The following is a 23,988-nucleotide window of genomic DNA, read 5'->3' on the forward strand; positions in this document are numbered from 1 at the left end:
TGACTGCAAGAGGGAGGACAATGTGCCAAATAAATTCCCTAAGAGGAGGGGGCGTGGCTTTGGGGCCACATGCTATTTGGTTCTTTTTGGTCCCTTCTTAAATTAGCATGGCAAATACGACCATGAAATGGTGATGTCAACCATACTTTTCAGCATTTCTCAGAAAAGCACTTGGGTGCACAATTCACAGACATCTGTCTTCATGAGCAAAAGGAGTTGTTTCACGTTCAAACGAAGCTACAGATGGGCCCTCAGTCATTTGGTGAGGGCAAAATTCATCAATGGTATGGAGCCGGGGCTGAAAAAAGCCAGTCAGGGTTGGAGGGTTTGACTTGTTTTTCTTGAGAAACAAAGGTGATTTCACCTGGAGAAATGAAATCATCTCCCCTTCTTACTTTTCAGGTGAGAGGGCATTTTCAATCACATCTTTCAAATTGGGAGCCCGATCGCTAAGGGAATCTTTGTACTCACCTGGCTTTCTGTCTGCAGATGAATAAGGCAACCACAGCCACCAGCATGCCAATTAAGAACAGACCAGCACTCACACCTTCGATAACTCCAAATAAAGGCTCTGCAAGAATCCAGGAGGAAACAGCAAACCCAGGCAGGAAAATTAGTGCTAAAGAACCAGGAAGAGAGCTACTGAAACCTTATCTCCCAAGGAACGTTATTACAGAAAAGTCTGAACGATGCCCATGCTGCAGTATTTACTATCAGATGGTGAGAGCATGCAGCCGTGGAGCTGGGGCATTGGCTACTACACTGTAACCACAGGTCCGTCCTTACACTTTGCAAGTTAATGGCGTTCGGCCTATAAAGGAATCTTATGCTCACTGGAGCTTGTATGTAAGGTTTAGGACACTCGAGATAAAGGCCAGCAGTTTGCCACCAAGATAAAAATGCTATTTCATTTGTTTGAAACAAGTATAATAGCATTGGGGACTTCGGCAAGTCCAGTGAATTATTGAGAACTGTTTTAATGAAATTGCATTTTTATTATCTGGTATGATCCTACCCCTGGGAGTTTGTGAATAGGTAAGAGTAGCCTATTTTAAAAACAGCTTTATTGAAATATAATTCCCAGACCATTCAATTCACCAATTTAAATTGTATCATTCAATGATTTTTGGCACAGAGTTTTACAAATATGACCACATTCAATTTTATAATATTGTCATCGCCGCTCAAAAGAGACCCCATACCTCTTGGCAGTCATTCTCCATTCTTCCCCAGCCCCTGGCAACCACGAATCTACTTTGTCTTCATAGATTTGCCCATGCTGGGACCTTTTATATAAACTGAGTCAGAAATATGTGGTCTTTGGTCATTGGCTTCTTTCACTCAGTGTAATGTTTTCAAAGTTCATCCATGTTGCAGCCTTTCTCAGTATTTCATTCTTTTTTTATAGGTGAATAATATCTCCTTGTATGGAATAGTATCCATTCATCCACTGACGGACATTTGTTATCTCTGTTTGGGGGTTATTATGAATAACGCGGCTAAGAATGTCCGTGTATAAGTTTTTGTGTGGGCATATGTTTTCATTTCTTTTGGGTATAAAATTAGGAGTGGAGTTGCTGGTTTAGCTAGATGGTAACTCTAGGTTTAACATTTTGAGGAACTGCAGAAATGTTCTCCCAAGCAGCTAAACCATTTTACATTCTCACAAGCAATGTAGGAGAGTTCCAATGTCTCCATACCTTTGGTAACACTCATCATAGTCTTTTGATCACAGCCATTCTAGGGGGTATGAAGTGGTGTCTTACTGTGGTTCCGATTTGCATTTCCCCTAATGACTAATGATGTTGAGCATCTTGTCATGTGCTTATTGGCCATTTGTGTATCTTCTCTGGTGAAACATCTACTCACATCCTCTGTTATTTGACTTTGTATTATTGAGTTGTAAGGTAACAGTTCTTTACGCATGTTGGACACACGACCCTTATCAGATATTAATTTGCAAATAGTTTCCCCCATGCTGTGGATTGTCTTCTCACTTGCTTCATGGTCTCCTTTGAAGCACAAATTTTGATCAAGTCCCATTTACCTGGCTTTTCCCCCCTTCTGTTGCTTGTGCTATTGCTGCCATATCGAGGAAATCATTTCCTAATCCAAGGTCACAGAGTTTCACTCCTACGTTTTCTTTTAAAAGTTGTATTGTTTTAGCTCTTACAGTTAGGTCTACGGAGTAGCCCATTGTTGAACTTGCATTTCAAGCCCTTGGATTTGTTTATTCAGTGTTGCTTTTCAAGACTCATTAAATCAACACAATCATTTTTCTTTGAATGTGGTTAATATTCTTTTTTGGATATATGTTTATTACCTTCCTTTACTGAACTGCACGCAATTTTTGTTGTTTTCAAATCGGAAAGAATTGTGTTTATAATGCCCCTGCTTAACACTAAATTATGAGCAAACACATATAAATCCTCTTAACTGTGCTCTGATCCCTTTTTGGTTTGAAAAGTGGGAGATTATCCCTATATTTGGCATAAATAGATGGGAGTGTTTGTGAGGCTGAGTCATCTTTTGTCATGCAGCATGAGAGACTGTTTTAGCTATGAAGAAGAACTTCCTGAGACCAAGCATTGTAGAACCCTGGCTCCAGGGGCAGGCTGGGACAGATGACGGTCTCAAGGAACAATGTGCTGAAACATGATGCTATTCTCAGCACGATGGTTATATTCTGAGGCAATGCAGTACAGAGATTTAGGGCTCCAGCAGAAAATGCCCATATTCAGCTTTACTATCCTGGGCAAGTTACTTAAACCTCTTGGTGTCTCAGGTCTTCACCTTTAAAATGGGGGATGATAATAGTATCTACCTCAGAAGGTTGTAGTGAAGATTGGATAAACTATTTCATGTCTTCATGTGAAAGTATTTCATTTAGTAAATATTACCTAGTGTTATTTTTCAGACTTTCCCTCTAAAACTCTAGAGAAGTTTCTTTCTTAAATGTATGTAAAGTCTTTTAACATTTTCTTACGGTGCAAAAGCAACATAAAATAAGCAAAAGGAAAAAATATCACCTATAATCCCACTACTTTGAGATATTCACTGTTAATCCTTTTTTTAAGTAGGTTCCACACCCGTTGTGGGACTTGAGCTAATGACCCTGAGACCAAGAGCTGCATGCTCTACCAACTGAGCCGGCCAGGCGCCCCTCATTGTTAATACTTTGGTGTTTTTTCTTCTAGTCTTTTTTTTCTATGCATTTCTATGTTTGTGCATTCATATATTCCCACCTATGACTGAAAGCCTTTTGTACTTATATTTTGGCCTGTGCAAGCTCCTAATTTGAATGTTTTTCACCCATTATTTTTTTTTTTTAAAGATTTTATTTATTTATTTGAGAGAGAGAGAATGAGAGACAGAGAGCATGAGAGGGAAGAGGGTCAGAGGGAGAAGCAGACCCCCTGCTGAGCAGGGAGCCTGATGCGGGACTCGATCCCAGGACTCCAGGATCATGACCTGAGCCGAAGGCAGTCGCTTAACCAACTGAGCCACCCAGGCGCCCTTCACCCATTATTTTTATTTTTATTTTTTTTTAAAGATTTTATTTATTTATTTGACAGAGAGAGACAGCGAGAGAGGGAACACAAGCAGGGGGAGTGGGAGAGGGAGAAGCAGGCTTCCCGATGAGCAGGGAGCCCGATGTGGGACTCGATTCCAGGACCCCAGGATCATGACCTGAGCCGAAGGCAGACGCTTAACGACTGAGCCTCCCAGGCGCTCCTCACCCATTATTTTTAAAAACTTCATTTTAATCAAAAAAATCTGATACTTCTACCTTCTTTTCAAGATTAATGCCCATTCAGCCCATTCTCCTTTAGAAGTAGGAGGAATTTCTCTAATCCACATCATCCAGGATCCCATAAAGATTAAATTCCAAGTGAAAAATGCATGTTCCCCTCACCATCAGCCAAGTCACCAGATCTCTCCACTGGAGGTCCTTGTTTGTAAGTGACATGGCAGTTGGGAGACTATGCGGGTAGATGGGGAGGCTACCTGTCTTACCTGACTCAGTGGTGATAGGCAAGGAGAAGAATGTGTCAGAATAGAGTGGCTTCGTGAATTCCTTCAGGTCCTCATCAAACAGCTGTGTAAAAGCTCGAATGCTGATTCTGAAAGGAAAACCGGGTTATTTAAGTGCCAGTGGCTGACCACGGGAGAGCTGACCAGGAAATGTGCTCCCGGAGCCACACGGTGGGCACCTGGTCCGTATGTCTGCTAGGCAGGACATGAACTATGGAATCAGATAGACCCAGGTTCATTCACGCATTTAGTCATTCATTCATCCCATATTTACTGAGCCCCTACTATGTGCCGGTCCCTGTTCTAGGATCTGGGGATACTGCAAGGGACACGGCAAAGTCCCTACCATCCCAGAGGTTGCATTCTCCGGTATTAGAAGTCAGATAACATTTACACAAATTTAATATGCCAGATGGTGATATGTAGCAGGAAAAAGAAAAGAGGAGAGTAAGGGAAATGGTTAGCAATGGCGATGGGTGTGGGGAACTGCCCTATTCAGCATGGTCATTGGAGGGCTTCTGGATTAGAAATCAGAGGAAAGTGAGGGAGGCAGCCATGCTTGTGTTCCGGCAGAGGGGACCACAGTGGGAAAGCACGGAAAGGAAGGACCAGATGGGGCCCAGCCTGAAGAGGAGAAGGGAGGAATTCAGGATGGGCCTAAAGAGAGCTGCTGAGGTGGCCATCCACATACCCATGTGGGATGGTGCCCAGAGATTAGCTGGCCCTAAATTCAATACACCAGCAAGATGCAGCTATGAAAAGATAAATTTGTAACCTCAGCCTGGATGAAAAGTCTATTGTCCCTGTCCGAGAACCTTGGTCTCATATTCCCTGGGTGAGTCAGGCCAGTCTGGAAGGCTGCATTCGGTTTCTGGGGACATATCTTAGGAAGGGTTAGAGACCGTTCGAGGTGATTAAACAGGACGACGACGACAGGAAAGACTTAGTAGAACATGATGGTTGACTTCAGATTTAAGGAATTCTCACATAGAAGAGGAAACAGACATTATTTTTCTTCTTGAAGGTAGAGTGAAGCCCAATAGGCTGAAAGGTCACAGGGAGGTATAGTTTGGGAACATAAAGTCGCTTTGCAACATCTAGAGTATGAGCTGTTGCATTAGGTAGTGAGCTCCCAGTCATTGAGGGTATTTAAGCAGAGGCTGAAGGAGAACCAGCTCTCAGAGAAGCTGTAGGAGAGCATCCCTGCACTAAGTTAAAGACTGCCTCAGGGAAAAAAAAAAAAAAAGACTGGCTCAGGCCAGCTCTTGAGTTCTTTCTCTTTTCAACTGTAGGTTTGCTGAGACTATCAGGCTTGATTTATATGGGGAAACTTTCCCAGTGTTAATTTAAATCCTATGAAAGTGAATGGAAGTCTCTTTTTCCTTTTAAAAAAAAAAATCTAGATTTATTTAACCCAAAAGTTTCTGGGCATGCCCTGTAATAATGCTGAAATAGTATCAGGCCAGGGTGAATCATTCTGCCCCTCTGCCCCTCCTTCCAACTCATGCCCACGTCCAAATGCCATCTTATAAAATGAGCAGGACGATATTGATCAACCACATCTATAATTTCCATCTCTAAAAGCTGCTTTCCCGTCAAAAGTTGTACTTCCAGGAATAACAGGCTGTTGATGGAAGTATCGTGAGATGTCCCTGAAGGGTAACAAGCAGTCAGCTTGTGTTAAGTGGGAAGGTGAGGAGTTGGTGTGTGTTGCTAATGCATTGTACTTTTGGAAATTGAAATGAGTCTCTCTGGTGAAAAGAATTTCTTATATTGGTATAATGATTTATAAGTGTGGAAGAACTTTCACAAACATGGTTCTATTTGAGCATCTCCAACGTCTCCCATGTAACAAGGGAGCTTATGATATTACTTCAGAGATTTGGAACCTGAAGCTTGGAGAGATTCCGTGTCTTGCTCAAGATCACAGAGAAAGCTGGTGTAAGAAAACCAAACTCTGTATTTTCTGAATCCTAGTCCAGATTTCTTTCTCTTATTTCCTCTCAGCTTAGTTTTGGTTTAACAGCTCTGACTTCTGTCGGAGGGATGGTAAAAAGGGCCCAGGCTAGGAAGCAGAGGGTCTGAGGTCTAGCTAGCACTCTGTTCCTGATTAGATAAATGGCCCCTAAAATTTTTTATGCCTTGGTTTCCTCATTTGTAAATTAAAAGCCCTGGATACAACAACATTGACATGTTCTGTTCTGAAATTCTAGGTGCAAAACCCAAAATACAATATGGATGCCGATGAATAAGGACCTTTAGGAACCCAGGAAGGAGATCATGACCTAGTAGAGGATTACCTTAAACTTAGTGGGATCAAGAGGAACTCTGCTCTTAAACCCTTTCCAAAAATGGACACCACCACCACTTCCCTAGCTCAGCATTTAGCACCGTACCCCCCCCACCCCGATCCTGTCCCAGATCTTCCAGATCCCCTATCTTCCTGGGCTTGTCTTCCCTGCTACCTCTTTTCATGCTCTCCCCACAATTTGAAACTGGACTATTTGCTCTTCTCTAAACAGTCTGTGTATTTCTTCCTCTGCACTTGGACTCTCATTCTTCCCTCCACCCGGGATTTCCTTCTGTCCCTCTCTCCATATTTTCAAATCCTTCCTTACTTTTTAATGCTCAGCTAAAATGTTACCTCCTTCAAGAAGCCTTCTGAACCTTGACAGCATATGTTTACCCTCATGTCCTTCAACATTTCTGCCTATATTTTACAGATGCCTTCTGTGTATATATATCTGAATAAGATTATTTTAATAAACAGATATATGATAGTAATGATTTCAACTTTATATGTGTCCAGAATCAGATATCTATAGCACAAAGTTAGAGATCATGTGGTTCAACTTCCTTCATTTGGGGAAAATGAGGTCAAGAGAAGCTGACTACCTGCTCGTGGTCACATTGCTATTCTATTTAGAAGAGAAACAAAACCAGATCAGCACTTTGCTAACCTCCAAACTGCCTCCCACCCATCATGATCTGCCCTTTCTCTTCCTATATGGAATGATGCTAATTATACACCCAGATAATAGGAACCCAGTAACAACTGGGAACACATTACATTCGTTGACATAATAAATATGCAAAGCAGCTAAACCTAGCATTTCCCATTTCTTTTCAATCCTATTTTTTCCCCCCATGTTCTCTCCTGTCTACCTATTCTCTCTCCGGAAAAAAAAAAAAAAGATGCCTGACAGCATCGAGGGTCACTGTGGCAATCGTCATCTTGAGAGAGGCAGAATTCTAACTGCACTAAGCTTGGGGTCAGCAGCCACACAGGACACCGCTTAGCATGGGGTTCCCCCACCTACTTTGAAAGGCTAGGCCTCCTCTTACCAAGCATTATCTGCCTGGCATGCTTTTCACGGGACTGAACCAAATGTGGAGAAATATCGGAGAGTTGTGTTCTAGAAAGCAACTAAGTATGGCCTGAGTTGATTAAGGTATAATAAGAATGTGTAACTGTTCATAGAGCATCCTGGCTCATTCCCTTCTTTCTTCACAAATATCGAATGAGCGCCTCTTGGGGGCCAGGTACTTGTCATATTGTTTTGTCTCCTCTATTAGACTGCAAACTCTCGTAGTCTAGTGAAGAGGGCAGGTAACCCTCGTCAGAGAGCTAAAAGATGTTGGTGAGTAGAGGACTGGAGGGATGGACGGTCTGAGCGCTGCTGCGGAAACGGAGTGGGGGCCACCTGCCCAGTGTGGCTTGATGGGCTGACGGGTGCCGGGGGCGGGGGGCGGGTAATGTGGGGCTCGATGAGGGCTGAGCTGGCTTTTGAGGTGTATGAAGGGATGCACCAGCCAGTCAAGGGAGGGGAGAGCATCCCAAATAGAAAAGAATGTGTAGAGGCTCAGAGGTATAAGAGAGGTATGTCACATTTAAAGGAAGTGAGGGGAGCAAAAGGCAGGGCGTACTTGCGGCAGATGGTGGGAGGCAAAGCGGGAGAGGCAGGCGGGACGCCGATGGCGGGGGCTTTCTGTGCCCTGCTCTGGAATCTTCACTTACTCCTGGAAGTGAATGGGGACCACTGGAAGACCTTCATCTAGAAGGGACATGACCAGTTTTGAGGGATCCTCTGCAGATGAGAGAAGAGAGGGTTTGGGAATTGAAATGCCATTTCCGAGGTCACACGGCTAAGTGGCCGCGCCTGGACTCCATGCGGGCTCTCCCAGGCCTGGGCAGCTGTTAGGGATGGGAAGGCGGGTGCCCGGGAGTGGCGGGCTCGGCGCCGACAGGAGCCGTCTACGGCTTCTCACTGCCCCTCTCTGAAATGGAGTAAGGAGTCATCTTCTCTCCCTCTCTTACAGAAAGCAAACAAACAAAAAACAGCCTCCACTGACCAACTCACAAATCAAATAGAGCCTTTGGGAGACTTTTGCTCAAATTTCCTTGAGCCCATGTGACCCAGGACCTGAGGCATTTCTTGATTCTTATAGAAACTGAAGGATTCCCTCATTCTGCTCTCTCTTACATTCTTCTCCTTTGCCCTGTCTGAGCTCTCCCCTCCTTCAGGTAGGCTCCTAGGGTCTCTTCTGGAAGGAAACCTCACTAAGTTTGTGCGTGTTTCCCCTGGAGATGCCGACCTTGGCTGGGGTAGCAATAGCATTTTTGTGGTGAGCCCTGGGCAGAGGTGTAGCTATGGAGCTCCTGCCAAGTGAGTCCTCCGGGTTAGGAAAACTGTCAGCCTGCCCACGTCGATTCCAGGGAGGGGCTGAGAGTGCTCTCAGGTGTGATGCCATGTCATCGTCCCTTATGGAGCCTGCAGGAAAGTCTCTGCAGAGACTCAGCGGCGATATTTAAAATATGTAAGAGTCAGTAAGCCCTGGGCACCGACTAAACAGAACAGACCCTGGCCCACAGAGAACCTGACTGGCTGCCATACTGACTGGATGTCAGCTCTGCCGACACCCAAGAGAGACAACGCAGCCTCTGCAGAAGCACCGATCTTGGATGCCTACAGCTTATAGCCAAGACGGCAGCCGAGATTCTCTTTCTCTTGAGGATTCTGGTTGGGGATGCTGTGTACCTGTGCTTATACCTGCTTTCGGGGAGCACAGAGCAGACCAAGGGCGCTGTCAGCGCCAGTGGCGGGAAGGGCCTGCTGGCTTCAGTACCGCTTCCTGGGGCCAAATCAAATGGCTGCTCCTTCTCATCTGTCAGCCTAGCAGGAGGAAAGCGAACTCCCGTACATGCAGGAGCCTTTGCCTTTGAGAGTTCTGTCTGGACCAAAGAGCACTTTCATCTTTTCATGCCTTAGAAGATAAATAAGTAAGTGTAATGTCGGTCCTCACTAGAAGTAGAAGATGAAACCCTATCTTTCTTGGGTCTCCCTAAACTTAATCTTTCTGTTTGGACACTTTCACAGTCATTAACATGGTAAATAAACTGTTTGAATTGTATTAAAGAAGTTTGAGGAGAAAGAACCATCTATTAAGGACCTTCAAGTCTTCGTGTAACGAATTGGAGCTTTTGCACAACACCGAAGGCCTTCTTTACATTACCTGTGAATGGAGGCAGGAACACAGCTTTTATAAACTACCCAGGAACATGCACAGCACTGTGGTAATGCTGGGTAGTAATCTACAGGAGCTCAGACGCATCAGGCACCCAGACAGCTGAGCCCCCGCTCCTGCAGCATGTCCCTTCTTGCAAAATGATGGTAATGCTTCTAACCTGTAGGCAGTGCGCGGCTTCAGCGGCCCGTCACAGAATTTTTGCTGGTTGGGATCGCATTTTCCACCCAGGCTCTCCATCTCTGCTCCCAGCTTAATGTTAAAACTCTTGGAGTTGCTGTCAGGACTTTCAGCACACTTGCTGGCAAAGTAATCGGTCTGATACATCCGGATGGAGGCGTTGTGCCTGTATTCTAGGTAGGAGGGCAGAGGGTGTTGCTGTTCCGGCTTCAGCTCGTCACTGCCTGCAGGGAGAAACCCACGGTGAGCCACTGACTTCCTCCTGACTTCAGTGACCTCACGGATCTCTCCCTAGGCTTCTAAGTCTGCCTCCTCTCTCCCACCATCTCCGGTCGGGTCCAAAGGGCAGACACTTTGATCTTCAAGGATGCGGTGAAAGTCTCCTAATGAAATTAGTTTCAATCCACTTCTTCTAAAGTAAAAATTAAAAATAGAGCGTGTGTGTATACAACATTTTATACACACACACATACATGGGTTTATATACACACACACCCATCATTTTTCTAGGAAATAAAATATGTGTGTTTGAGCGGTTAACTCATTGCATCAGACGATAAATGTGTTCCAGAACCCGAGAAAGCTGGACACTCCCCACTGTGAAAGTCAACCCACTCAATAAGCTCTCTGCCTTGCCAATGACCATTGTAGCTGAGCTAATAAGGAAATCCCGATGACCTAGGAAATAAGGAAGAGATAAGAGAAATCAAGTTCAAGGCCAGAGCAGTCACCCACAGGCACGCTCCACGTGCCACACCCAGTCTGATTGTGGCTCCGGGTACAGCTCTCTGTTATCTTGAGTACAGTTTAATCCTGGCTCGAATTTGGCCCCTCGTGCAGCACGCTTCCCAGAACTCTTCCCTGTCCACCCAGCCCGCTGTGTGTTTTGGCACTGCAAACTCGTTTTGATGTTGGCTGGAGGAAAGCATAAGTAGGAAGGTAAATATTATAGAGATAGGATACCATTTACAGTGCACTTCAAGGGGTGGTATTGCAGGGGTTCACCACATCTGGACTCTTGTTTAATAAAATATGTTCAAAATGAGTGGGTCTTGGAAATATTACCTTGTTGGCAGTAACTGAAAAGGAATGCTGCCTTTAGGATGAACATATATGCTATGAATGACATTTATATGAGATGGATTGCTATCTTAGATCACCAGGGGAGCACAGCCCATCTCCACGGACATCAATAATTGAAATCCACAAGGCTGGAGAACACAAGGCTGCCTGCCGGGCTATGGCTTCCTTTTGGTCACTGCCTTACACTCATGTAGTAAACCATTATCTTCACTAAAGCTAAAAATCGCTGCATAGTTTGTTGATTTCTCTCTTAAATCCTTATCTGTACATATAAGTCAATATATCTATTTATGAGATGTAAGGAAATCTGGGATTCACCCCTGACCCTTGACATTATTTAATTAATTATGCATAACCAACTTCAGTACGATTAAATAAAATGTCAAAGCACACGGACCATTAGATACCCCGTGAGACTAAAATACTGTTTAGCCTAGGAACCCCTCCAGCATTTGTCAGGCTTAAAGTTTCTCACTGCCCACAAATGGGTTAAAATAGCCAGGGATGTGTAGCACCTTAAACAATTTTGGAAAATATAAGACACGTCAAATATATGATGTCACTGCAGACACACACATCTGTTTTGGAGAAATAGGGCACAAAACCTCAGTGGCAAATGCGACACTCCTATAGATGGTTTCACAAATGCCGACAGAAGCTCTAAAAAATCATACTTGAGGTTGTATGCAACGTTGTTATAACTCTTACCTAGTTATCTGCCTGGCCCGTAGGAATTAGGTAGACATGGAATAATTTGGTGGACTAGAAAATGAAATTTACTGTTGAAAATTCAGTAGAGAAAGGAAGAACGCCTTTCGGGATCATCTCTTCCCTCTTTTTAGCTCTTGAATGTTTTTTGTGAATCGGTGGGTGGTTTGGAAGCGCGTGCTTCCTTGAGGTGTTGGAGACTGGGGCGGGGAAGACACTGAAGCGTCCGGCTGCTTGATGGCAGAACCAAAAAGTAGCCATCAGCACTGAATGAGCAGTGAAGGTTGTGCAAATCACTGCAGAATCAACGCTCTTCTAACAGCCTGGCACATCGCAAAGCCTCTCTACGTGATGGGTATTTATGCTATTGTTGCAGTTGCTAGTGTTATTATTTACCCATTTCATAGTTAAATCCAGTGAATAACAGGCTTTACTGCTGAAAGAGCCTTTGAGCAGGTTTTTGTAACATCTCCCAGCATCTAGCGGAGATAGGACAGAAGTCCATCAAAATTAAGTTTTCTACTCATCAAAACTTGTCACAGGCAGAGCCGCCACGGTGACCTCTGATGAAGCAGAGAATCCGGGATCACTTACCCTCAGCCTCTCTCACGACCACCGTGAAGTATTTCACAGCTCCGTTGGTGTCGCTGAACCAGCTGCAGTTGAAAGTGAAGTTGATGGAAGATTTGCTGATTAGCACATCCTTTTTATTCACCCGAATATGTGGAGGTGGAGGAGGGGGCCCTGAAAAGGATGGAGAAGGAACCCAGGGGAGTCAGGACTCTGCTTTTCCATATAAACAACCATCAGGGACACGAAGGCCTCCACTCGCCTACATCGGGACGTGCGTGTGCGTGTGTGCGTGCGTGCGTGCGTGCGTGCGCGGCGCATGCGCGTCTGTGTTTGAAACTTGCAATCAAGAAGACCTCCTCCTCCTCTCCTGGAGGGAAGTAGGCAGAGGAAGTGACTTGCCAGAGGCACGTTAAACATAATGAAAGAGGCGGCTCCTTAGCAGGATTTCCTGAAGTTGTAGCACCGAATTGCCTAGAAGCTCCCCGATAGCTCTAACTCTATCAGACAAAGTGATGTATTGAAACACTAACTCATTCAAGTACTCGAAGATCATTTATTTCACTTGTTTGCTGCCGGGATGCTTCACCTACGTACGGAGAAACGTTTCCGCATCCTGGAGGCTTTCAGGTTCTCTTTGCAAGTGACCACGAGCCTCGCTAACGGGGAGGTGAGCTGTGTGCCCGCGCACACGGCGGTACAGGCCGCCGTAGAGCCGGGCTCGCTCGGTGCATTACCTCCAGAAACACTTACGGTCTATCATTGTGATAGTGCTGTCTTCCACCACCTCGCTGGTCATGCCGGCCGACTGCACCTTGATGGACACCAGGTACCTCTTATGGGGCACGAGCATCATGATGTTGAGGAGAGATTTCTCTTTCTCCAGCTTTCTGGAAAACTCAACTTCCTGAGTGTCCATTTTCCGACATTCAATGCTATACCCGTCAAAGTCAGAGTCAGGAGGGATCCAAGAGCAGGCGATGGCTGTGGAGTTCTGAGGCCGGCAGTGCAGGTTTTGAATCTTGTCCGGCTCTACAGGACAGAGAGGGACAGACACGTCACAACTCTGGGAGACACGCTTTTTTTTTTTTCCTCATTTCCTTTGTGCCCAATGTGCTCTGAGATCTACAACAGTAATTCTCAAGACTTATTTGGATTGCTTTTCAAGGAAAAAAAAATTCTTAGGGATCTCCTGAGGAATTGCTGCATCCCAGACCATTAACAATTAAAATGCTGTCCCTTCAGAAAATCACCCAGTGCCAATGTGATTGGAAACACAAATACTAAATTTAGCGTGGGCACTAAAATTAAGGGGCAGAAGTCAGATGGAAGGTGGGGCTAGCAGCCAGAAGGTTAAAAGGGCAGCTCGGCCTGTCTGAATTCAGATTCTGTTTACCAGGTGTGGCTTCTTGAGCAAGTTACTTACCGTGTCTGCGGCCACATGTGTAAGGTGGGAAAATTAATAAGAGTACCTACTTCCTGTGGGGACTGTGATGGGTCAGTGAGTTGAACCAGGCACAGCCACCTAGAAAACCACGCCTGGCATAGTAATTGCTCAGTAGATGCTAGCTCTACGAGAAAATTAAGACCTGTCATTGCTTCCTTGTCACCCTCTAGGCCCTGGCTCTCCCCCTCTTCCATTTTTTGCCTTCCCTGCTCCCATGCCATCCTCCAGGCACCTGAACTGCTGACGGTTCCCTGTATACACCATGCTCTTCCACCCCCTATGCTCGTGGTCAGTCAGTTTCTTCTGCCCGACAGAGTGCCTGGCCTAGTAGGGACTCAATGAAGATCAGTCATGATCTCATGAGTGCGTGTGAGTGACTCCACAAGGAGTAAGAGATACAGTCTGACAGAAAAGCACCTAGCTGACCTGACCACGCAGGTTACTCACCAAACTCTAGGCCTCCCCAACCAGCAACGTGGTCTACATCTCTAATTACATCCGATGAAGCTAAATTGTATGATTTCCATAAGTAGTTTTTGAATTTGAATTTTAGCGGCTGAACCATTTAAAAAAGAAAAGTTCTCAGTTCCCCAATATGTTAAGTCAGAGGGGCTCTGGTCCTGTGTTTTAAGTGTGCCTTGGGGGTCAGGGGTGCTATGCTGGGGTGACCTCCCTAAGACTTCCCTTGCCTTGTCCCCTGTCCCTAGGAATTTCTGAGGAGCCTTCAGGCTCTTGAATAGAACTTGACAATCTGGGTCTAGAGCACTCTATTTCATTCCAGGAGTCAAAAGTCTTGACAAATACTTCATTTAAAAAGCCTGCCCATTGTTTCATCGACCACAGCAGAAAATACAGTAACAATTTTCAGATAGCACTAATCAATGGCATCAAACCATCAGAAAGGCTCACAGAGCACTGCATAAGATGGGGATAGATTTAAAAAAAAATAAGGTTAGGGGTGCCTGGGTGGGTCAGTCATTAAGCTTCTGCCTTCGGCTCAGGTCATGATCCCAGGCTTCTGGGATTGAGCCCCGCATCGGGCTCCCTGCTCAGCGGGAAACCTGCTTCTCCCTCTCCCACTCCCCCTGCTTGTGTTCCCTCTCTCGCTGTGTCTCTCTCTGTCAAATAAATAAATAAGATCTTAAAAAAAAAAAAAAAAAAGGCTAAAAACAGTTACATTTGACCAAATAGGAAAGACCCCTTCCATTTCATTGTTGGGTCTTTATCGTCCCTGCTACAAACTTCATCCTTTTCTCTTTTCTCCACCTGCCCTTCCTCCCCAAATTAAAATATATGTTTGGGAGCGCCTGGGTGGCTCAGTCAGTTAAGCATCTGCCTTTGGCTCAGGTCATGATCCCAGGGTCCTGGGATAGAGTTGGGCTCCCTTCTCAGCGGGGAGCCTGCTTCTCCTTCTCCCTCTGCTGCTCCCCCTGCTTGTGCTCTCTCTCTCTCTCTCAAATAAATAAATAAAATCTTAAAAAAAATAAAATGTATGTTTGTTCATAAACCTTGTAGACTGGACTGGCTATATAACTTTCAGGGTCCAGTGCCAAGTGAAAATGCAATGCCCTGTGTTCAAAACATTATTAAGATTTCAAGATGGTGACAACAGAATATTAAATGGAGTGTGGGGTCCCTCTAAGCACGGGGCCTGTGTGCCTGCACAGCTGGGGGCACTAATACCCCTCCCCCCCGCTTGCAGAATAGATCATAGCGCTCTTTTAGGAACTATGCGGAGACCTAGTAATCCCTCACAGAGCAGCGCCTGTTGCTCTGATTTGCCATACAACCCCCTTCTCCTGACACCTTCTCCTTCATCATAGGACTCTTTGTCCTCAACAATCGTGACTTTGAAACACTTGGCATCTTTGTGCCACTGAATGAATTTGTGTTTCATATCATGGTCTAAAATATTTAGCTAAGTCATAACAGTTTAGATAAGAATGATCTCGAGAAAAAAAAATCAACCTGAAGATTTTTCAGGATAAGGGAATTGGACTTTGAGGCAAGCAGTACTTGTATCTTTTCAAACATTAACGGCTTGTTAATCTTTCGAACTCCTTCAAACCAAACCACAGCCGGACCCCAAAGGCACCTTCTCTGTTCAGCCTTAGAGCAAGTCTTTAGAAACCCCCTGCCTGATTCATAATTCTGATAATTTGCTCAAAGAACAATATGGAAATTTGCTTCAGCCTCTTTCCTCAGCTTTCTCCCCTCTCCATTCTGCCTCTCAAGCCCATGTGTCTTCTAAGACCTCCAGTCATATCCCCATTCACTAAGAAATAAGTACCTGCTAAGTGCAAGGTGCTCTTGCAGGGACTATGAACAGTACGGAAGTGAATTAGGCACTAGCCCTAACCTCTAGGAAGGGAGAGGAGTCTGAAACGGCCATAATACAGGGTAGAAAGGAGAATGTACCAGAAGAAATGGAGAAAGAAGGTGCTGGGTGGAGTGCTAGACAACTTTCCAGAGCTACTGGTGGGTAGGAGTTAGCAAAGGCTTCCTGGCAGAGATGACCCCTCACCAAGATATTGGGAAAGGGGCATTCCAGGCAGAGAAAAGTATGAACCCAGGCACCCAGGGTGGGGTGGGAAGGTGGAAGATCAGGAATTGCAAGTTGTTCATCGTGGCTGGAGCATATGTGTGAGACACGGAATTGTGGAATGACTCTACATGAGAATTATAAACTCTGTTGTTTAACTCTCTCTTATCTTGGGTTTTCTGTTACCCACAACCAAACCCAATCCTATCTAATGCAATCCTCAAAGTTCCATCAGCCATTCTTCATAAAACACAACATTGCCAGTGGCTCTCCTTGTAGGCATGCCCCATTTGGTAGATGCCTCTCTTAGATTCCAGCACCCAGGACAGAATACAGAACTCCAGAAGCCATCTAATCAGCCCAGCCTCTACTGAGTTCTTAAATTGAGCACCTGTGTCACATAGCCCACAATAAGCCACCAAAAACCCATCCTGAGCTTGCCATAAATGAAAGTTCTTAGTTCTTTCTCACCTATTTCTCTTGACACTCAACTATTTGATTTCAAACTGCTCTCTGGATACAAGGTGGAGTGCAAGTTATAATGACTATAACATTAATGTTTGCTGACTAGGTGAAACAACTACCTGCTTAAATTTCTAACTTTCAACTATATATTTCATCAATAACCACTAACTATCTGATCTGATCTTAGAAACTACACATAGTGGTATTATTGAAAAATAAATATTTGGATTGAGGTTCCTATACTGAAAACCTTTGTTTCTTTGAGGTTTGTTTTATCTATCCCAAAATGCCTTTGGGAAGAAACTGATATATATTTCATTGTTGAAGTATTTTTTTTTTTTTTTAAAGATTTTTTATTTATTTATTTGAGAGAGAGAGAATGAGAGAGAGCAAGCACATGAGAGGGGGGAGGGTCAGAGGCAGAAGCAGACTCCCTGCCGAGCAGGGAGCCCGATGCGGGACTCGATCCAGGGACTCCAGGATCATGACCTGAGCCGAAGGCAGTCGCCCAACCAACTGAGCCACCCAGGCGCCCCGAAGTATTTTTATCTTTAGGATTTATAGCCATGTGTCCTAACTGATCCCTCTGTTTCTAGTTTGCCCCTTTCAGTCTCCACACTGTACCCAGACTGACTTCTTACAGTGCAAATCTGATTATGATTTCTTGGCTGAAAATCCCTCAGTGACTCCAACTGATTGAGGATAAAGTTACAGTCACTACCATGGTTCTCAAGACATTTTATGACCTGATTCTCCTAATCCTCACCTTTTATGCTGTGGTCAACTAAACTCCTTTCTGTTCCTCTGTCCTGCCTGGTCTTGGAATATTTTATTCTCTACCTAGAATATTCTCCACTTCTTTCCTCATATCTACCTGGTGAATCTTACCCTTTCCTTAGGTTTTGATTTGGAGGCTGCTTCTTCTAGGAAACTCTCTTGTATTGGGTCAGATGCCCTTACCATGAGTTTCTATAGAGCCAAATACTTCCTTCCTCACACTTCCCACTGAACCGCAAGCTCCATGAGGGCAGAGATAATTTCTTTATTGTCCACTGCTGTTAATGTTGAAGGAATGAACAAGTCTATACTGATTTCTGCCTAAATTCACATCTAATCAATCCCAAGTAAAGATGTGGATTTAAACCAAGCCTCACTGGAATAAGATGTTGCAACACATACTTTCCCCCTCCCTCCATCTGAGAACCAAGAGTAGCAAAACATGTCATACTTGTCCTCACGGATCCAAATATTGGTCGGCTATAGGTTTTCCAGGAGTCACCACTGACAGTCTTGACACTAAATTGATAGGATCTCCCTGGACGAAGACCATATATGATGCGTCCTTCTGATTTCCTGTTGCTGTAGGGGTTGAAGACCGTGATTGCATCTCTGGGGGACCACTGCAGCTCAAAGTCATCATAGTCTGTCCAGTCTGGTGGCCCCTTCCAGGTGATGGCCAAGGATGTGTTTGTAACATCAGCAAATGACATAAGACTGGGAGGAGTTGGGGCTGTATGTAGGAGAACATGAAAAAAATCACATAAACACATCTGTGCCATAACATATGCAGACAAGAGAGCTGAGTGACGTCAGACATACTTTAATGTACTTTGGAGGAAGAGATACAATGAAAATCTAATAATAGAAGCTCCTATCTATAGTGTTTACTATGTGTCAGGTACTGTCCTCAAATGTTTTATGCACATTTTCTTTAATTTTCATAACCAGAGTTTCCTTACCAGGGTTCTGTGGAGCAGGAGTGGACCCCAAATGGGTTACACGTGTGTGAAGATCTTGGTTCCATTAGATTCTGAGGTGTGAGGGCTATAGTCCACAGACAATGATGTCCAGATAGCCCTGTTCATTGACCCCAGGGTGGCACACAGACTAACATCCGCATATGCCCAGGAAATAAAATAAAATATTTGGGAAGCATTGCCCATGGCAACACAATGATGATGTATATGATTATCGCTATTTTACAGATAAGAAAACTGAGACTTAGAGATCAAAGACCTTCCTAGCTTCACATGGGTAAGTTGCAGAGCTAAGCTAAGGACCTAGATCTTTTTCCTAGATTTTTCGTGGTATGTTTGTGGATAAGGTCTGTTTCCTTTATCCACTGTATCATAGTGCCTTCCCAAGTTCAGGGGCTAGCACGTGGCACACCATTATTGATTTCCTTTCTTCCTATTAAAACCATATCTTGAATGTGGCCCCACCAATACTAGCCTTTGGCCACCGGGCTTCTTACCTGTTCTGCTCTCCCCCGTGAGCTTGTTGCTGAGGTCCCCACTGTGAGTTACCACACACAGCGTGTACTTCCTTCCAGGAATGAGGCCATGGAAACGCCATTCAGTCAGGTCCTTGTCTCTCCAGTTCTCCTTCTTCGTGCCATTGGGGTTGTAGAGAATCAGCTCATAAAAGTCAAAGTCCCCGGAGGCCGGACTCCAGCTGAACCAGAGACTGTCTGTCATGTTCCGGTTGGATCCTCTGAGGTTACTCACGGAAGCTGGGACTTAAACACAGTAAAAACCTTTACTAAGAACAAGAGTTAGTAACAAAGGCATTTGGCCTACAGGTGAGAATACGTGTGATGTTGGGCATATAGTTGAGTAGTCCCCATTGTAGAGTCAGATCTGGCCTGTATTTCAGGGCCTGGGTTTAGGAGCGTGTGGTCTAGAGATGTGGTACAAATTAAAATAAAGCAAACCACCACGGGGGCGCCTGGGTGGCTCAGTCAGTGGTTAAGCATCTGCCTTCGGCTCAGGTCATGGGATCGAGCCCCACGTTGGGCTCCCTGCTCAGCGGGAGTCTGCTTCTCCTTCTGCCTCTCACCCTGGCTTGTACTCTCTCTCTCGCTCACTTTCTCTCAGATAAATAATAAAAATCTTAAAAAAAAAAAAAACCCACCCTAGGTGGTGACTTCTGTATGCTTGCCACATGTAGTCTGATAAGCATCTAAAATGAGATCTTCAGAAATGATTTATTAAAACTGGTCCCCTTCCAGGCTGGCCCATCTCACTGACCAGGCCCCTCACCCCCTCCCATCCCCCTCTGGGTCTCTCTGCTCCCCACCCCCCCACACCTGCCCTCTCGTAGGCTCTCAGTTCCCTCAGCTCTTTCCTACCCACATCTGTATCGGTCGAGCCTCACTTGGGAAGAGAGTGTTAACAGTCACGGCTCCCACTGTGTAACTTAGTCACACTGGCACCTGTCCCGTGGGTACGTAAGCTTCGTTATTCTCTGGAGAGTGAAGACTGTTGTCTCTTGATGGAGGAACTTTAAACATTAATGAGCAGAGAAGGGAAGATGTGCAGAGGGCAGATCGCCCTGGAAGTGGTAACACTGAGGCAATTCTACTCAGGGTCTAGGCAGATCTGGATCTGTTGCTCATTTTCATTCCCTTCCCCAAAACACACTGAGATTTTCCGTTGGGCACCTGGGATGCAGGGCTCCCCTCACCTGCAGGGCTCAGCTGAAATGCTTTCTCTGTCTAAAGTAGTATCTTGTCCTGTCAAGTCTCTCTGTCACATGTTGTTTCTTCCTTTCATAGACTCGAAGGTGTCCCCAAGTCCCCTCCCCTAAAAATCTGCGGTCTTCCCCCTCCCCCCCACCCTGCGCTAATGTGAGCTCAACGGGTCAGGGGCCTCATCGGCACTGTTCACGGTCAGAGTCCAGCAGTGAGCCCCGTGGCCCGCCTGCAAAGCTCTCAAAAACTATTGTCAAATGAGAAAAGAAAAATAACTGAATAGAAAAATAAGATAATGAACTCAAAGTATGGAAAAAGAGTCAATTCCGTTTCTCATTGGCAGCCCGGAGAGATGTCTCTCTCTCTGTCTCTCCTTTTCCTGCAATGCTTTGTGTTCAGTTCATGCTGTGCCGTGTTTCTATGGCTCAGCACTCACGGCCTGGTCCTTCGCGCAGCGGCCCTTCCCCGGACCTGCCCTCCCCTCCATGCATGCCTTGTAGGAACCCGAGGGGTATGGCTTGAATGGAGCCACAGTGGGTTACAACCCCCTTGTGGCAGTTTGCTGGCACAAAGAGGAGCCAGACTCATTGTTCCACCAAATTCTATGATGTCCACAAGTGGTAGCAACAGAGCAGAAGCCAGTGCAAAAGCTATTCTGGTACAGAATCAAAGGTCTGATTTAGGGTCAAAAAGCTTGAAGGTCACAAGGTTCATATAGAGCTAGATCGTATATAGAATAGGAAACGAAGGACACATCACAGAAAAGCCAGTGAATACTGAGACAATTTCCCCGCTCTACACTCCTGCTTGGCTCTGGGCCTTACCTGTTCTACCGAATATGAAAGACTCATTAGACAGCTCCCCACTGTGAGTTACGATCACCATTTTGTACATTCGGCCTTGTAGCAAGTTCTGGAAAGAGAAGCTCTGGACTTGTGGGTCAACCTGAGCTCTTTCCTGAAGCGTTCGATCTGGGTTGTACAGAAAGATGTTGTACCCGTTGAGCTCCCCTTCTGAGGTGGTCCAGCTGAAGGACAGGTGTCTGGTGGAGTTCTCCGTGATCCTCAGGTTGGTGACAGCTGCCGGGACTGGAAAAGTCGAGCGAGAGAGTGAGACTGAGTTTTGGCACGCCCCCCTGACATAGCCCAGGCCCGAGGCCCACAGGGACACACTCCATAGCAGCTCAAAACACATGGTCTCTGCCTTCAGAAAATATTGACTTCATGAAGACCCCAAAGCAGAGAAGACTGAATTTTGTGCATGACTGATGCTGAAACCGTTAATGAAAAAAACAAAAACAAAACCAAAAAACCACTCCCAAAACCCACAAGAGAACAAAGAAAACCAGGAATGGGAAATTATCTTCAAAGACTTTTTTTTGGGTTATGAAATAAATGTTAATCTGACCTGTGTGACTAAATGTTTTCTTAATACTAAGAGCTAGATCAGAGATCAAAAAACTATCTCTGAGTGCCATCTGAAAGCTAAGGAATGGCCCATGGAGGTGAGGGCAGCAGGGAGGGAAGAGAAGGGGGAAAGAAAGAGAAAGCAGGCAGAAGGAGGAGATTCGATTCAGGGATCGAGGAAAGAGAAGCAAGAGGAAAAGCCAAAGCCATTTTTTTTTTTTAAAGATTGACCTTGGGATTCGATGACCTTCTTGGCCTTCAGTGGCACCTGTTGGCAAAGTGATCAGGAGCCCCCAGCAATGACCTGCTGCCAAACTGTTTGCACAGGTGCTGCCTGATGCCCCAAAAGTCTTGGGCTACCAGTGAGAACAGACCAGGACACCTGCCTTTGTCTCTGCTGGGTTCTCCTCCCTCCGCTCCAAACGCTTCCTCTTCCACTTTCTCCCTCTCCTCGCACCAGGTCCTTAAAAGTTGACATTTCTCATCATTCTATCCTTTGTTCCTTTCATACTCCGTAACACAAGCTGAGCACCCAATCTCATTCACTTTATGGATTGTGATGGTCTGAATGTTTATGTCCCCCTCCACCCCCAAATTCATATGTTGAAACCTAACCCCCAAGGGGATGGTATTAGGGGATGTGGCCACTGGGAGGTGATTAGGTCATGAGGGTGGAGCCCTCCTGAATGGGAGTAGTGCCCTTATATATGAGACCCCAGAGAGCTCTCTCGTCCTTCTACCATGTGAGGACACAGCAAGAAGATGCCATCTATGAACCAAAAAATGGGCCCTCACCAGACCCTGAATCTGCTGGTGCCTTGACCTTGGCCTTCCAGCCTCCAGACCTGTGAGAAATACGTGTTTGTTGCTTAAACCACCCAGTTTATGTTATTATTTCTTATAGCAGCCTAAACAGACTAAGACATGGATTTAACTAGAATTTTTGTCCAAATATTTATCTCCAGCTCACTCTTCTGAGCTTGGGCATATTTTCAATTACCGATGATCATCTCTCTCTGCAAGTCACTCAGACATCTCAAACAGTACGGAACTGAGCCCTGTCCATTTCTCCTGGACACGGCCTCCTCCTGCTTCTCTTATCTCAGTTAATGGCATCATCTTCTACTAGATACCCCAGGTAGCAATTCCGGAATCTTCTGTTCTTCCTTCTGTACTCTACTCAGACACCAAGTGCCAGCTTATCTAATGAAGAAATATTTCTTGACTATATCTACTATTCTTCATCAGGGTCCCTGTGGTAGTTTAGCTTTTGACCCTTATCATTTCTATAACTGCAATCATCTTATGACCCCAACTACCTTTCTGACCACATCCCCCCTCTCTGTTCTCACTCTGCTCCAGTTATACTGGTCTCTTTACCAGTCCAACAGGCCAGACACACTCCTGCTTCAGAGTCTCTGCCTTGCTGTTTGCTCTGCTTGGGGATACTCTTCCCCCAAATACCTGCATAACCCTTTTTCTCCTTTCTTTCAGATGTCTACTCAGATATCACCTTTTGACAAAACCTCTGAGGACTGTACTATCCAAAATTGTAAGCCTCTAACACTTGCTACTCCGCTTTCCTGATCTAATTTTCTCTTTGGTATTCACCACCATCTAACCTACTACACTCTTTACTTATTTATTGTGTTTGTTGCCTTTCTTCCCTACTAGAATATGAGCTTCATGACCATCAGGCTTTGTTTTACTTACTTCTGGTATCCAGCATTTAGAAAGGTGCCTAGCACACAGTAGGTGCTCAGTGACAAATGACTTAATGAGTGATTCTCTTCTCCATTCAATCCCTCCCCCGTGGCCTCTGATTAATCTTTTTTAAGGTACAAATTTTTATTACAAAACACTCACTCTCTGGCTGAAAACCCTGTGTGGTCTCCTCACGGCTTACAAGATGAAAAATAAACTCCCAAGGAAGGCGTGCTAGGCACTCTCTAACCTGGCCCCAATCTGCCTCTCCAGCCTCACCTCTCCTTGGCGCCCCCCATACTTCATCCACCCACGGCTTCTCACTGCTCCTCCCACACCTTCCCATCTTGGCACAGGACAATCTGTCTGCACCGGGTGTCCTTCTATCTTCTCTCCACGTGCAGAATTGTTTCATCCTTCAGGATAGTACTGAAAGGTCAGTTTTATGAAGACCTCCCAATTCCACTTGACCTCGGCACTCCTCTTGATGTTGGACATTCCTTTCTTCTATACAGTCCTTCTCACAATGTACTGCCATCCTTTGTCTATGTGTCTGTCTCCGCCACCAGTCAGCCAGCTTTTCCAGGACAAAGCATGCCTATTCATCTTCATGTCTCTGTCAGCATCACCCCCACCCCTTTCAGACCTAGCTCCTTAATGAGGAAGTCATCAATTAGACCAGTGTTGTTGTCTGAATAATGACCCCCAGAGACGTCCATGTCCTAATCCCCAGAACCTGGGAATATGTTACCTTATGTGGCAAAGGGGACCTTATAGATGTGATTAGGTTAAGTATCTCCAGGCAGGGAGCTTAGGCTGGCTTGTCCGGGTGGTGACCAATGTAATCACG

The 23,988-nt window shown here is 45.3% G+C and overlaps 1 protein-coding gene across 3 annotated transcripts in view; it reads right to left on the reverse strand.

Annotated features, from left to right (window-relative positions):
* Positions 1-23,988, reverse strand: part of PTPRB (protein tyrosine phosphatase receptor type B) — a 109,956-nt gene that overhangs the window by 17,861 nt on the left and 68,107 nt on the right. For all 3 annotated transcript variants that reach the window (XM_078076288.1, XM_036119309.2, XM_036119312.2), the window contains 8 exons: positions 20,853-21,116; positions 18,811-19,074; positions 17,785-18,066; positions 12,856-13,134; positions 12,127-12,276; positions 9,722-9,965; positions 4,018-4,124; positions 472-571 (listed from right to left, as the gene is read on the reverse strand). In XM_078076288.1, coding sequence (XP_077932414.1) covers positions 472-571; positions 4,018-4,124; positions 9,722-9,965; positions 12,127-12,276; positions 12,856-13,134; positions 17,785-18,066; positions 18,811-19,074; positions 20,853-21,116 — 1,690 coding nt within the window. The remainder of the gene's footprint in view (positions 1-471; positions 572-4,017; positions 4,125-9,721; positions 9,966-12,126; positions 12,277-12,855; positions 13,135-17,784; positions 18,067-18,810; positions 19,075-20,852; positions 21,117-23,988) is intronic.

This window comes from Halichoerus grypus, chromosome 6 (assembly GCF_964656455.1).
Source record: "Halichoerus grypus chromosome 6, mHalGry1.hap1.1, whole genome shotgun sequence".
Classification (NCBI taxonomy): domain Eukaryota; kingdom Metazoa; phylum Chordata; class Mammalia; order Carnivora; family Phocidae; genus Halichoerus; species Halichoerus grypus.